General features: G+C 42.7%; 1 protein-coding gene across 7 annotated transcripts in view; it reads left to right on the forward strand.

Moving 5' to 3' along the window:
• BCAR3 (BCAR3 adaptor protein, NSP family member) overlaps positions 1 to 15,466 on the forward strand; it is a 164,921-nt gene that overhangs the window by 146,385 nt on the left and 3,070 nt on the right. For all 7 annotated transcript variants that reach the window (XM_067538442.1, XM_067538443.1, XM_067538446.1 and 4 more), the window contains 4 exons: positions 5,631 to 5,746; positions 10,565 to 10,736; positions 12,096 to 12,207; positions 14,272 to 14,484. In XM_067538442.1, coding sequence (XP_067394543.1) covers positions 5,631 to 5,746; positions 10,565 to 10,736; positions 12,096 to 12,207; positions 14,272 to 14,484 — 613 coding nt within the window. The remainder of the gene's footprint in view (positions 1 to 5,630; positions 5,747 to 10,564; positions 10,737 to 12,095; positions 12,208 to 14,271; positions 14,485 to 15,466) is intronic.

A 15,466-nucleotide genomic window follows, 5' to 3' on the forward strand; every position in this document is an offset into this window, starting at 1 on the left:
GACCTCCCCAACTGCAACTTGAGACTGTTGCTCCTTGTTCTGTCATCTGCCACCACCGAGAACAGTCTAGCCCCATCCTCCTTGGAACCCCCTTTCAGGTAGTTAAAGGCTGCTATCAAATCCCACCTCATTCTTCTCTTTTGCAGACTAAACAAGCCCAGTTTCCTTAGCCTCTCCTCATAAGTCCTGTGCTCCAGCCCCCTAATCATTTTTGTTGCCCTCCGCTGTACTCTCTCCAACTTGTCTACATCCTTTTTGTAGTGGGGGGCCCGAAACTGGACACAATACTCTAAATGCGGCTTCACCAATGCCGAATAGAGAGGAATAATCACTTCCCGCGACCTGCTGGCAATGCTCCTCCTAATGCAGCCCAATATGCTATTAGCCTTCTTGGCAACCAGGGCACACTGCTGACTCATATGCAGCTTCTTATCCACTGTTACCCCCAGGTCCTTTTCTGCAGAACTGCTGCCTAGCTCGTCAGTCCCCAGTCTGTAGCTGTGCATGGGATTCTTCCTTCCTAAGTGGAGGACTCTGCACTTTTCTTTGTTGAACCTCATTAGATTTCTTTTGGCCCAATCCTCCAGTTTGTTTAGGTCCTTCTGTATCCTATCCCTATCTTCCAGGGTATCTACCACTCCCCCCAGCTTAGTGTCATGAAACTTAGATTAGGGAAAATGATATTTAGGATGAAGGAATGAATCCCCAATCAAAAAGAGAGAACACCAAACATTAGTCATGTTACTGGAAGGCACTCAGATACCACAATGGTGAGCATGAGATAAGAATCTGAATAGAATACAATCTGTATTAGCTTCCTGTCTGAATATTGCTCTTATAACCCTTGTTTGGGTCTTTGGGCCTTGACAGGATGAGGGGTAGTGGAAGGTGGCCGCAGAGCCTTTTGATGCAGTTCTCTTCTCACATGCCATTTGTACCTTCTAGTTGCACTACTTAGTAAGCATCAGAAGCGCACAGATATTTTTACAAGGAGGCTCTACTGGCAAATCTTTGAGCAGCGATTCTGGAATCAGTGACATGGAAAAGGAAGAGAGAAATTCAAGTACAAACAGCCGTTTTTATAGGATAATGATTTTACTTAACAAAGGGAGCCTGAAAACCCATTTGAATTCAAGTCATTTGAAGTATTATGAGTAATTGTATCCATTATGAACATAGCATTTGAGAGAGAGAGAGTAGCACAGTCACACTCCCTCTGTGTGAACCTAGACCCAATCCTCAAAGGTATTTAGGCACTCAATTTCTGTTGAAATCAATACCACTGGGTCTAATGAAATCCATGGGAGTTAGGGTATGTTAAAATTGCAATGCCTATTATTCAAATGACACGATCTGTGCACCGTTTCAAACAGTATTTTCTTCCTATTACCATCAGCTCCATTACACTCTTTTAAACACTCTGTAGTATCTATTATACAGTCATTGGAATTGAATGGATATTCATTGATTCTAACTAATGGTTGCACCAACCAGCCTACTGCAGAAGGAATGGAAAGGCCTTTCCAGTTCTGCTTCTTATGGTTACAAGTGCCTCACTGTGAAAGCATAATCAAGATTTGTTAGTTTAAAAAAGGGCACTGGAGGCCAAAGGGATGGTGCGTTGTAGTTATTTCCCAATGGCATATTTGCACACTCACATGCGGCTGTATAGATGTAAATCAGTGGATCAGTTAATTAGTCCGTCATTTGGGAACTAATTAGTGAGAAGTGATATTGTTTCAAATTATGGTATTAAAGAAACATGTGCCACCAGCCCAATATTCTGAGAGGGGTAATGGCTCCTCCTAAGGCAGAAATGGATAATGCTGTGACTATCATTTTACTGTCCTAACTCTAAACAAACTCTTCATGCCATTTGCAGTAAAACTTGCCTCATAAAGACACAGCATTTGTCTCATCTCATGAGCCTGAGGTTTAGAAGAGAGTTGGTTAGTTTTTAAAAAGGTTTTGGTGCTCAGTGACCTAGCAGGGTTTTTCTCTTCCACCCTGTGGTTTAATAACTTACATGGAGAATATTTTAGTCATTCCAGCAGCACAATTTCTCCAAGACTCATTTAGGAGTCAGGTTGGCAAATGGGACACGTTACTACTGTCAGTCATAAAAATGAACAAATGGTGCAGCAGGAGTTTCAGGTGTATTGAGCAATGACAGGTGAATCTGCCGAACATGGTATTACCCTGTAAGGCAGAAAAAAACAGGTTGTGCCAGTTTCCCCAACAAAATGCTATTGCTAGTATTCCCCTAGTGCCCCACAACTCCAAGAGACCGTGGTTAGCACACCCACACTAAGCACCTGCTGGCATCCACCAGTAGGTGCTGGGTAGCATACACTGTTTCTTTCTGAGGCAGTGGCATTGGCTGCTTTTGAATGTGCTCCCCTAGGCCCTCCCGAGCCATTCTGCTCCTCATCTGTCCCTCACACGGAGAATGGCTCAGGGGACCTCCACACAGCAGCTACCCCTCTGCCCCACCCTTTCAGAAGAAATGCCAGAATTTGGCTACCTTACAGTCATAGAATCATAGAAATGTAGGACTGAAAGGGACTTCAAGAAGGCATCAGGCAGGACCTACTAAACCTAGACCATCCCTGACGGTGTTTGTTCAACCTGTGCTTAAAAACCTCCAGTGATGGAGATTTCATATCCTCCTTTGGGAACCTGTTCCAGAGTTTAACTACCCTTATTGTTAGAAAGTTTCTCCTAATATCTAACCTAAATCTCAGTTACTGCAGATTAAGCCCATTACTTCTTGTCCTACCTTCAGTGGACATGGAGAACAATTGTTCACAGTACTCTTTATAAAAGCCCTTAACATATTTTAAGACTTATCCAGTCCCCCTCAGTCTTCTTTTCTCAAGACTAAATATGGCCAATTTTTCAACCTTTCCTCATAGGTCTTGTTTTCTAAGCCTCTTTAGAAAACCAATAATTCTAATAATAGCACTTCTCTAGCATTTAAAAAAAATAAAAATAAAACACCTTGTACAATCTAACTAATCCAGTACTTTTTCCCCCTTCTACTGCAGATTGAGTTTTAAAAAATGGAATTTTAAAATCATAACAAGAAGAGTGGCTTTCAATTTAATTGCAAATTGCAAAATGTTGACTGATGTAATTCCCTTAGATATACCCTAGTTTAGTGGCTAATCATAAATCTTAGCTACTGTAATTAGCCTAGCAAACTTAATCAAGAATTCTGCTTCCATGATGGAACACTAGAAGACTTGTAACAAATGTGACTGGAGATGCTTCTTTCTGATGGCTAAAATTTCAGTTTAACCCTTTCAAAGTGCCTATGATTCCCTTTCAATCTTGCTTTTTTCTCAAAATCATGTAACGATCAGATTAATTTAGGTGCCACCAGAAATGACAGCCTATTCTCTGCCTGTGCTACTGTGATTGAATGATTCTCATCCATTTGGAATTGATTACATACTATTGGTATCACAGAATTTTGAAGTATTATGACAGATTTCCATACAAACAGGGCCAGATTAAAGCCTGCACACTAGAGATGTGTGTAGGACCCCAACTTCTGGAGTCTGATTACATCAGAATCTCATATTTCATTAAAAAAAAAAATGTCTAGCCCTCATAGTTGTGAAGGAATATTCAAATATTTATCAGGTGTAACAGAGGTAGTGATGTCAACTAAACAAACTGGAGGATTGGGCCAAAAGAAATCTAATGAGGTTCAACAAGGACAAGTACAGAGTCCTGCACTTAGGATGGAAGAATCCTATACACAGCTACAGACTGGGGACCGACGAGCTAGACAGCAGTTCTGCAGAAAAGGACCTGGGGGTAACAGTGGATAAGAAGCTTCATATGAGTCAGCAGTGTGCCCTGGTTGCCAAGAAAGCTAATAGCATATTGGGCTGCATTAGGAGGAGCATTGCCAGCAGATCACGGGAAGTGATCATTCCCCTCTATTCGGCATTGGTGAAGCCGCATTTGGAGTATTGTGTCCAGTTATGAACCCCCCACTACAACAAGGATGTGAAAGTTAGAGAGAGTCCAGCAGAGGGCAACAAAAATGATTAGGGGGCTGGAGCACAGGACTTATGAGGAGAGGCTGAAGGAACTAGGCTTGTTCAGTCTACAGAAGAGAAGAATGAGGTGGGATTTGATAGCAGCCTTTAACTACCTGAAAGGGGTTCCAGGGAGGATGGAGCTAGGCTGTTCTCAGTGATGGCAGATGACAGAACAAGGAGCAATGGTCTCAAGTTGTGGGGGGGGTGGTCTAGGTTGGACATTAGGAAAAAGTTTTTCACTAGGAGGGTGGTGAAGCACTGGAATGGGTTACCTAGGGAGGTGGTGGAATCTCCATCTTGAGGTTTTTAAGCTGCGGCTTGACAAAACCCTCACTGGGATTATTTCGCTGAGGTTAGTCCTGCTCTGAGCAGGGGGTTGGACTAGATGACCTCCTGAGGTCCCTTCCAACTCTGATTCTATGTCTGTCTGAGTCTGTATATAGCCTGGAACAGTAGCTGTGAGAAGGGAAACTGTCCCATTCATATCAATGGGCTGTTAACTCACAGACCTTCTGCTTTGGTGGCACCCAGTAACTCTACTCAAATACAGGACTATGTATGACAAGTGGATATGAACAGTGGGTCTAACCTATTTACCCAAGCTAATTAAACCTGGCCTCTCCAAGGGGCCCTGTGCCACCACTCCTGTCTCTCGGGGAGGGGATGGGGATCTTCCAGGAGGGCAAAGCCTCTGCGTACCCAGTGTCATGGTGTGCCTAGGGCCCCAGATTGCCTGAATTCAGTCCTGCATACAGAGGTTGGCACTTAGAAGTTGTGGTGATAGGAAGGCAGATTAGATTAGAAAATTTGTCAGCATATGAACATTAAAACAATGCCCATAAGTATTTCATTAGGTAATATGAACATTAAAATTAATGATGATGGATAGTTGTTATAGATGTAGCAAAGTGCAAATAATCATTATGTGTTTGAAAGGCAAGGACTAAAACAGCAGGGAGGGAAAGTAGAGGGTTTTTTGTATGAATTACTGTCAGACACTGAGCACTCATAGCCCTTTCCATCATCATTATGGTGTACATTAATTCATCCTCACAATAGTAGAGAAGCAGCATTGTTACAGTATTATCCCAATTTTACAGATGAGGAAAGTGAGACAAAGAGATTAAGTATCTTGGCCACAGTACATCAGTGTCAGAGCAAAGATCAAGCCATGAGACCACTCCATGGATGTGTGGGATCTGCTTTTGGTAGAGCACTTGATCATATCTGTTGTGGGTTTGGCTGGAAGAAAATCTTCTTATGATGCTGTTTGTTTTGTGGTTTATTTTTTTTAAAAACTAAATAAAAGAATTAGTCCTTATTTCTTGGCCATATCTCTTACTTGTTTTCATATACTCGACTCACTAAGGGACACCATTTCTATGTACTGCACAGAACCACCGTATGTGTAAGGTACTCAGCACATTTCTGTTTAATGAGGATATTTTTTATTGGCTGTGTATTAATGTTCTAGCTGTATAGTGAGTTAGTTACATTACAAATGAATCAAACACCTTCTTTCCTTAAATAAGTCAACTTCCTGGATCATTGTGTGTGAACTTTTGCACTTGCCAGGTTGTGAGGATACTAGAGGTTTCTGAAGAGATGAGGAGGAGGATGGGAGTTAGCTCAGGTCTGGAACTCATTACACTGCCCTATGGACACCAACTGCGCTTGGACATAATTGAAAGGTATACATTCTCATTACGTTGTGCTTCACTCCTGTCACACTTGGCTGGAGTATCAGTCTGTTGTTAGTATTGGTGTGTCTGATATCTCCAGGTAGAAACACCCTCTGTCCCTAATAAACACTTCACAGTATTCATGTCTACTGTGCTGAAATCCATTGAGAGGTAATTCATTGGGACACTGGGATATTGAACAGCTTTGTGCTTAGGAGAACTTCTGGAGATCATCAGGCAACTTCATGGACAGAGTGCTGGGAGAAAACACCGGTACTGAGGGTCTGATTCTGAGAGAAGCTAAACTCCCTCAGTGCACATTGAGGAGCTGCAAGTGTTCAGGTCCTTTGAACTGGACTTAAGCTTCAGCTGTGCCAGGGAGAGGGAGAGAACAGAAGTCGTCTTCTGTGGCTAGGGAAAAGGATGAAGGAGTCAATAAAGCATAAAGTGAAGAGTGAGGCCCTGCTAGGACAGCACCCCCATCCGCTGAGCTGTACTGCTTCCTCCTGCCTTTGATTCAGCCTATTCAGGTTTCAGCAGTTTGGCTGTTAAACTTTGGATCCAAAAGGGTTATTTAGGAATTCAGTAAGGGTGGGGGGAAAAAAAGTGAAACGAAAATAATTTTTCAGAATAACATCTTATCATAGAATCATAGGGCTGGAAGGGACCTCGAGAGGTCATCTAGTCCAGTCCCCTGTACTCATGGCAGGACTAAGTAATAGCTAGACCATCCCTGACAGGTGTTTGTCTAACCTGCTCTTTAAAATCTCCAGTGATGGAGATTCCACAACCTCCTTAGGCAATTTATTCCAGTGATTAACCACCCTGACAGTTAGGAAGTTTTTCCTAATGTCCAACCTAAACCTCCTTTGCTGCAGTTTAAGCTCATTGCTTCTTGTCCTGTCCTCAGAGGCCAAGAAGAACAATTTTTCTCCCTTCTCCTTGTAACAACCTTTTATGTACTTGAAAACTGTTACCATGTCCCCTCTGTCGTCTCTTCTCCAGGCTAAACAAACCTAGTTCTTTCAGTCTTGCCTCATGGGTCAAGTTTTTTAGACCTTTAATCATTTTTGTTGCTCTTCTCTGGACTTTCTCCAATTTGTCCACATCTTTCCTGAACTGTAGCACCCAGAACTGGACACAATACTCCAGTTGAGGCCTAATCAGCGCAGAATACAGTGGAAGAATTACTACTCGTGTCTTACTTACAACACTCCTGCTAATACATCCCAGAATCGTGTTCCTTTTTTTTGCAACAGCATTATGCTGTTGACTCATATTTAGCTTGTGGTCCACTATGATCCCCAGATCCCTTTCTGCAATACTCCTTCCTAGGCAGTCATTTCCCATTTTGTACATGTGCAACTGATTGTTCCTTTTTAAGTGGAGTACTTTGCATTTGTCCTTATTGAATTTCATCGTATTTACTTCAGACCAATGCTCCAGTTTGTTCAGATCATTCTGAGTTATAATCCTATCCTCCAAAGCATTTGCAACCCTTCCCAGCTAGGTATCATCTGCAAACTTAATAAGTGTACTCTCTATGCCATTATCTAAATCATTGATGAAAATAGTTAACAGAACTGGACCCAGAACTGATCCCTGCGGAACCCCACTCGTTATGCCCTTCCAGCATGACTGTAAGCCATTGATAACTACTCTGTGGGAACGGTTTTCCAACCAGTTTTGCACCCACCTTATAGTATCTCTATCTAGGTTGTATTTCCCTAGTTTGATTAAGAAAAGGTCATGCGGGAAAGTATCAAAAGCCTTACTAAAGTCAAGATATACTACATCTACCGCCTCCCCACTATCCACAAGGCTTGTTACCCTGACAAAGAAAGCTATCAGGTTGGTTTGACATGATTTGTTCTTGACAAATCCATGCTGACTGTTACTTATTATCTTCTAGATGTTTGCAAATTGATTGCTTAATTATTTGCTCCTTTATCTTTTTGGGTACAAAAGTTAATCTGACTGGTCTGTAATTCCCTGGGTTGTCCTTATTTCCCTTTTTGTAGATGGGCACTATATTTGCCCTTTTCCAGTCTTCTGGAATCTCTCCTGTCTTCCAAGACTTTTCAAAGATAATCACTAATGGCTCAGATATCTCCTTAGTCCGCTCCTTGAGCATTCTAGGATGCATTTTGTCAGACCCTGGTGACTTGAAGACATCTAACTTGTTCTTTCCCTATTTTAGCTTCTGATCCTGCCTCATTTTCACTGGCATTCACTATGCTAGACGTCCAAAATTGCCACCAACTTTCTTGGTGAAAACTGAAACAGAGGTCGTTTAGCACCCCTGACATTTCTGTATTTTCTGTTATTGTTTTTCCCCTCTCATTGAGTAACAGGCCTACCCTGTCCTTGGTCTTCCTCTTGCTTCTAATGTATTTGTAGAATGTTTTTCTAGTTGCCTTTTATGTCTCTAGCTAGTTTAATCTCGTTTTGTGCCTTGCCCTTTCTAATTTTGTCCCTGCATACTAGTGTTGTTCGTTTATATTCATCTTTTGTAATTTGACCTAGTTTCCACTTTTTGTAGGACTCTTTTTTTGAGTTTTAGATCACTTAAGATCTCCTTGTTAAGCCAGGGTGGTCTCTTGCCATACTTCCTATCTTTCTTATGCAGTGGTATAGTTTGCTCTTGTGCCCTTAATAATGTCTCTTTGAAAAACTGCCAACTGTCTTCAATTATTTTTCCTTTTAGACTTGCTTCCCATGGGATCATATCTACCAACTCCCTGAGTTTGCTAAAGTCTGCTGCCTTGAAATCCATTGTCTTTATTTTGCTGTTCTACCTCCTACCATTCCTTAGAATCATGAACTGTATCACTTCGTGATCACTTTTGCCCAAGCTGCCATCCACTTTCAAATTCTCAACCAGTTCCTCCGTTTGTCAAAATCAAATCTAGAACAGCCTCTCCCCTAGTAGCTTTCTCCACCTTCCAAAATAAAAAATTGTCTCCAATGCATTCCAAGAACTTGTTGGATAGTCTGTGCCCTGCTGTGTTATTTTCCCAACAGATATCAGAGTAGCTGAAGTCTCCCATCACCACCAAATCCTGTGCTTTGGATGATTTTGTTAGTTGTTTTAAAAAAGCCTCATCCACCTCTTTTTCATTTGGAACAATAGGGCAGAAGAGAAATGTAGTAGTAGATCTACCACAGAAAGGAATTCCATACTACAGCATACACTGAAAAAAAAACTCTGGAGTACCTACTAAGTAGTACAGGTAGTACAAATTAGTAATACTACTGAAGGCAAATCTAGAAGCTCTGGAAAAGTGTAGGAGGAGAAATCCTACATTTGCAGGTGCACTAGAATTAGGGTGCCCAGATGTCCTGATTTTATAGGGACAGTCCCAATACTGAGGGCTTTGTCTTACATTGGTGCCTATTATCGCCCATTCCCTGTCCCGATTTTTCACACTTGCTATCTGGTCACCCTAACTAGGATGCTACAAACTCTGTCAGACTTGGTAGTGTTCCTAAGTGTACTGAATGTCCTGAACCTTGAAGGTCCACAATCAGAGAGAAATTAGTGACTTATATGAATAAAGACGATGAGACTTAACAAGCAAAAAAAAAGTAACAACAAAGTGTATTTCTGACTATAGACACGTCCCAGTCCAATCTTTGGACCGTCTGGGAAAATCTGGTTTCCTGCTCCCATTCACTGTAAACCTATTCACCACAATATTCTGGGATATGCAGCAAGCCTGGACAACAGAATCTGAGCGTTCTGCAGGTGTCAGGCTGCTGGGATGGGACAGCCCCTCATTCTGCAAGACCTCAGCTCATTTGCAGTCAGAAGGGGTTGGTGATTTTTCTTCCTTTCTGGGCCATTCATCAGGGCTGAGACTCTTTTTGGCCATCACAGATGGCTCTGTCCCCTTTATTCTTCTCTAACGAGAGCAAGGGCTTCGGGGTAATGCTGCTACTATTGATTTTTCCAAGAGAGCAGAGCCAGGGGAGTGCTTGCTAGAGATGCTGTGCGAAGGAGAGACTGCCTAACATTCCTTGCTGACTGAAAGCATGGCAAGGGTCCTGGTGATTGGCCCCCGCGATGATCACCACATCCCATGCTGGTGCAACAAACTGTCAATACAGGAGTTCCCAGAGCACCATGAAAGCAGTAGATACCCAAAATGGGGCATTGCATTTTGCATGCTCTGAGTCCACTTACCACTAGGGGTGCTGCCACCTTGCTGCTCTGGGGATTAATTCTCTCCAGATGTTGCGCCCACCTCTGGTGGTCTGACCACTTGTCTCTGCAGCTCTAGGTGCTCCTTCACAACTTGGCTCTCCAGCTAGGTTACCATGTGTGTTTTCCCCCTTCTGGGGCATGACAGTATTTCTCACAGGATGTCACTACAGACAACTTCCCATCAGTCCTCTTGCCCCCCTGCTCACTCAGCTTCTGGACTTTATACAGGCCCCTCCTGTTCTGTCCAGCTGAGCCTCATCTCATTAATCCCTGCTCCCTGGCTCTTCCTCCAAGTGCACCCTAAGTGGCTAATTGACCTACCTGGCCACTTTACCCATTTTGGGCCCCATGTGGGGTAGACACCCCATCACTAATGTGCAGTAACATAAGGGCAGATTTGTTACCCTGAAGCTTCAAATATATGGTCAGTGTATATCACATAAGCTTACCAGTGTCACTGACATCCATATAATAGCAGCATTGTCAGTAGCATCCATTTAATCCTACCTTGGGCCGTTAAGGTCTTTTAAGATTGCCTGTGTTATTTGATCACATACATAGTGTGACATCTTCTCATTTCAATAGTTTACACTGGCCATCACTGACTTGCTTCTCTTTAGACACAACACCATGGCAATCGGAATAGCTGTGGATATTTTGGGCTGCACAGGAAACTTAGAAGAGAGGGCTGCAACATTAAACAGGATTATCCAGGTAGCAGTGGAACTGAAGGACTCCCTGGGGGATTTGTACGCTTTTTCCGCTGTCATGAAAGCACTTGAAATGCCACAGGTAAAACAATGTTCCCTTTATGGTGTTCAAAGAGTTTAATTTTTGTTAGTTAATTTATTTAAACATTTTTAGGCCTTTAGACAAGTGCTTAGAGACTACAGGAATGGGCCTTATCAAGCCATGTAGACAGATAGATGACCATAAGAGCTAAGATATTTTTAGCCATTATGAATTTACAATACTTTTAATTATAACAAAAATCTCATTCCCTTCAATGCCAGAACTAGCAGAAAACTGTTGCTTTATAAAACTAGGCTCTATATTTTTTTAAAGCAAGGCGGGTATGAGAGGATAGAAGCAATGACTTGACACCATTAAAAATAACAAATTTGTTATGAAACAAATAACTCTGTTTTACAACTGCAGAAATTTGCCTCTTTTGAGTATATCTTCATTATGCTCTTTGGTGAAAGCTTTTTACATGATTATACAGGGTATAGATTATCTTTTGAGATTAACACTTTGATAATGAGAAACTAGAATGTTGAGCACCAGCAGTAACAAGGGGAGCTCTAAATCCCAAAAGAATGGATGTAATCTGAATTCAGATAGTAACATTTATCTAAACAAAATTTTCCAATCACACATGCCAATTGGGAGACAGTTTTAATATCTAATCCTTGAATAACAGCTTTAGAAGCACAGAGTTCTTAGAACAGCTGGTCTGTAAACAAGGAGATGTGCATTTTTTGTGTGTAAATGGACATAATACAGCAATTATTTATTTGTCAGTCCAGTAAAAATTTATTTCAAGAATTGATAACTACAAAGTCGTCGTCGTGTCCCGTCATCGTCGTCGTTGTGTGTGTCCCCCCCGTCCCCCCCCCCACCGACATTATTAAAACTAACTTTGGGCCCTTTTAAAATCACTCATCAGAGAAACACGCTGTTAATGCGTCAGCTAAATGCTTGGCTGGAGATTTACTACTACGCAAGGACAGTGATACTGATGTCTCAAAGAGGGATTGCCAGATGTGGCACCAGGAATGCTGCTTTAGTTTCTAAGTGAGAGGAATTTGTTAGCTGTATCTGGGCCAGTGGTGATTTGAAACTTGTCCTAGATGACCATAAAGGGCAACTTGATGGGAACAGAACATTGTGTTGTGGCTTTTGCCTGAGGAAAACCCAATTATTTTGCCTAAATACTAGGATGCCTTATTCAGTGGTGTTAAGTTGTATCAGGTATTATTATTTATCAATGCAATAGGCAAACTGTTGCATAAGCTTAAAAAAGAGATGGTTTCATATTATGATAATTCAGACTGATCTGAATTAACCCTCTGTTGTCTGTCAGCAGCAGCATAGTTGCTTTACATATGAACTGTTACAAAATAGGTCTCTTATTTTGCGTTTAAACAGATCACAAGATTAGAACAAACATGGACCACTTTACGTCACCACTACACCCCAACTGCCATTATGTATGAAAAGCAGCTGAAGCCATTCAGCAAAGCTCTGCATGAAGGAAGAGGTGAGTGTGTAGCACATGGGATTGCAGCCAGGCATGTGTGACACTGGCCTTCACCACATTTATTTTCATTAAGGGAATTGGATTAACTCCTTTACTGCAAATGATTTTCAGTCTGAGTAGCCTTTAATTTGCTTCCCCTCTCCATTCATGTAATAATGGTCATAGACAGAAATGGAGTCATCGTCCTACCCAACTAGCTTGTGAATGCCCTTAAACTTAACTAAGAGGCATGCCATATGAAAAGCTCTGTGAGCATGGTAGATCAGTACAGAAGGGGCGCTTCACCTATTCTGATGGCCATATGTCATCATGTGCTCAAGTGTGACCCTGCATCATCTTGTGTGATGGAACATGGTGCTAGAGTCCACATCTGCAAGGAAGTCCATAGCTAGCCAAACATGAGTAACCTCCCTTGTGCTCCCAGCATCTCCCCACCACACACCCACTATGTAGTGCCAGGAGGGGAGGAGAGCTGACAAGGCCCTTCTGTTTCACCAGGGTTCTGACTAGTAGAAGGCAATTCTGGGCAGCACCTGCCTTTCCCCCTGCAAGGGAGGAAGATCTGTGGGCTGGTAGAGTCCTCCTCGGAAGGTGTGTCAGAGGTGTGACTGCAGCTCATGTAGACACACCCAAGCTAGCTCTGACAGAGCTAGCTCCGGTAGCAGAGCAGTGAAGCCGCAGCAGCATTGGCCTTACAAGCCCACCTAGTACTCTGGGTATGTACTCGCGTGGCCCCTGGCCCCTCTTGTCATCAGTGCTATTGCCAGTCAAGCTAGCTCAGGTATGTCTACACGTGCCATAGTCACACCTCTGACTGCAGTGTAGATATGCCCTTACTCTGCCTCCTGGAGGTGAGGGGGAAGCAGCAGAGGATACAAGTCTCCATGTGAGCAAATCAGGGAATCCCACCTGATCCTGTCACTTCATGGTGCTGCTGCTGCAGCTTCCACTTGCAGGCTCAGAGTCCCATAAGCTCCTAGCCAGGCGTAGCTACTGCTGCTGCTCCCACTTCAGACTTGTGCCTGCTGCCCTGTTGCAAGCAGTCAGAGGAGCAGTAGGAAGTGGAGCTGAATTTTCCCCGAGCCCAGGAGAGAAGGAGGAGGGGAAACTATCCCTTTGGCTTTGAGAGGAAGCTTTAGCCACCACAAATGCTTCAGACTGAAGTCGATGGAATCATAGCCCTTATAGGCTCAGAGCTAGATCCCCAAGGGGCCCGGCATTTCAACACCTTCCTTTAGGCACCTTGCCACCTAATGGAATTCACAGCCTGAGTCTAGCACCCAGGCTCATTATGCAATGCATGAGGAGAATTGGGTGCTTAAGAATGGGATCGACAAGAGTCAGTGGGTAGGGAGCCACCTAAGCTAACCAATAGGAAATGCTCTTCAAATGGAGCTTGGCCCCTGTCTCTGCTTGGGATTCACAGGAACTTGAAGTTGGGGTCTCCCACATCCCAGCTGAGGGCCCAAACCACTCACTATACTATGGAGTCTCACTCTTTTTCCGGTCCAGTAACTATTTAATTATTTAGACAAAGTGGAACAGCTTTAACAAGAAACTTGATCAAGCCCTCCACGTGAGACAGGTGAGGGACCTAGGTGGTTGTGCATATGCTCATAGTTTCTGCCATTGAAGATCATTGCCTAAGGGCTTTATGCACCTGCAGGATAAGGTGGCAGCTGAGTAGGGGTTTTACGGGTCTGAATTTTGGACTTAAGTGCCTAACGTGGCACTGATGCACTTGAATCCCTTTGTGGATCTAGCCACTGATCCCTAATATTTCAGCAGGTTGGAATACAAGCGATTGCCCTGCACCAGATGCAGTTTTGCAGAATTACAGTAGATTCTAGATTTATCAGGGTATTAAATGGAAGCTGGTGGGCAGGGGATGAATAGTGAGGATGCTAATTGAAGGAGTAGTGAAGCATATTATAGAAGGGAAAAATACCCACTCAAAACAAACCCTATTTGTACCTGATTCAAGGAAGAATATTCTATAATTAGTTTGTAAATTAGCAGGATTTAAGATTGCTGAGTGGCTAAGTATTTTTGCATCTCTTCCAGAGACAGTCTGTGCTCCACAAAACAACATAACCGTCCCCCTGCTGATGCCTTTGGTTACTTTGATGGAGCGACAGATTGTAATTTTTGATGGGATGGACCTGTGGGAAAACACAGACCAGAGCTGTGAAATAATGCTCAAGCATTTAGCCACAGCCCGTTTTATAGCACAAAACGCTGAAACGTACAGAATGGCAGCGGAGAGGACACTGGAAGGTAGGGACACTGTCAGGAAAAAAATCTTGCTGCACGTTTCACCGGTATAGTATTTCTCAGCATGAACAGAACGTGTGAAGTGTTTTATTAAATTAACATGGAGATACTGCATATTCTCCCAAGAGTCCAGACTTCAGTTAGTAACTGAAATAACAGCTTAGAAACCTGGTTCAGGCTTTTTCTACAGTAACTGGCAAATATGAGAGAGAGGAATTTAAAATGTAAATTGACCAGAAATATGCCTTTGTCCCATCTCCTCCTTTCAGTGGGATTAGTTTAAGGACATGATGGTACAGCTATTTTATGGGACTCTCGGCAGCATGCCCTACAGGAGGAAACATACTGAGTGAAAAGGAGCATTTCCATGTTAAAATTACATGGCTTCTTATGGCCTTTTGTTAGTGTGTCAGTCTCTGTATTATCTACTACTTCTCTCTAAAGAAAATCATCTAAATTCCATCTCAACTTTTGTCACTAGCTCACACCCTCATAACCCATCTTCTGTATGAACTCTAAGTTACACAGAACTGTGAATACCTTTGAGTAGATCTCCACTTAATTCCACTAGGGATTGCTGCAAGGAAGACCTTCTCTCCTCTCACAAGCCTGAAATTCCTCCCAAATCAAAGTCTCTTCCAGACCACGGTAGCAGAATACACGCTAAAGTGAATCATCAGACTGGCTGCAGTTAAACAGGCATTGTGTATGCTATATTTATCTAATTAGCAGCCTGGTGATTCAATTGCACTATACACATCTTTGTAAGCACATTATATGTTAAGTCAGAGCCATTATAATCTTTTAAGTAAACATGCATTTATTCATCTGCTAAGAAGCTAACATATGTTGCTGAGGATCATTTGCAGCCTTTCATATGACTTAAGATCAGTCCAGGTGGCTCAGTACATGGTATTCTACCTTCTGACTCAGGAAGCAAAGGCTCAGCATGGTTTTAAAGGCTTCTGTACTACTGGAGGTGCCA

This window comes from Emydura macquarii, unplaced genomic scaffold (assembly GCF_026122565.2).
Source record: "Emydura macquarii macquarii isolate MOO-44397 ecotype Brisbane River unplaced genomic scaffold, CSIRO-AGI_Emac_v2 contig_480, whole genome shotgun sequence".
In the NCBI taxonomy this organism is placed as follows: domain Eukaryota; kingdom Metazoa; phylum Chordata; order Testudines; family Chelidae; genus Emydura; species Emydura macquarii.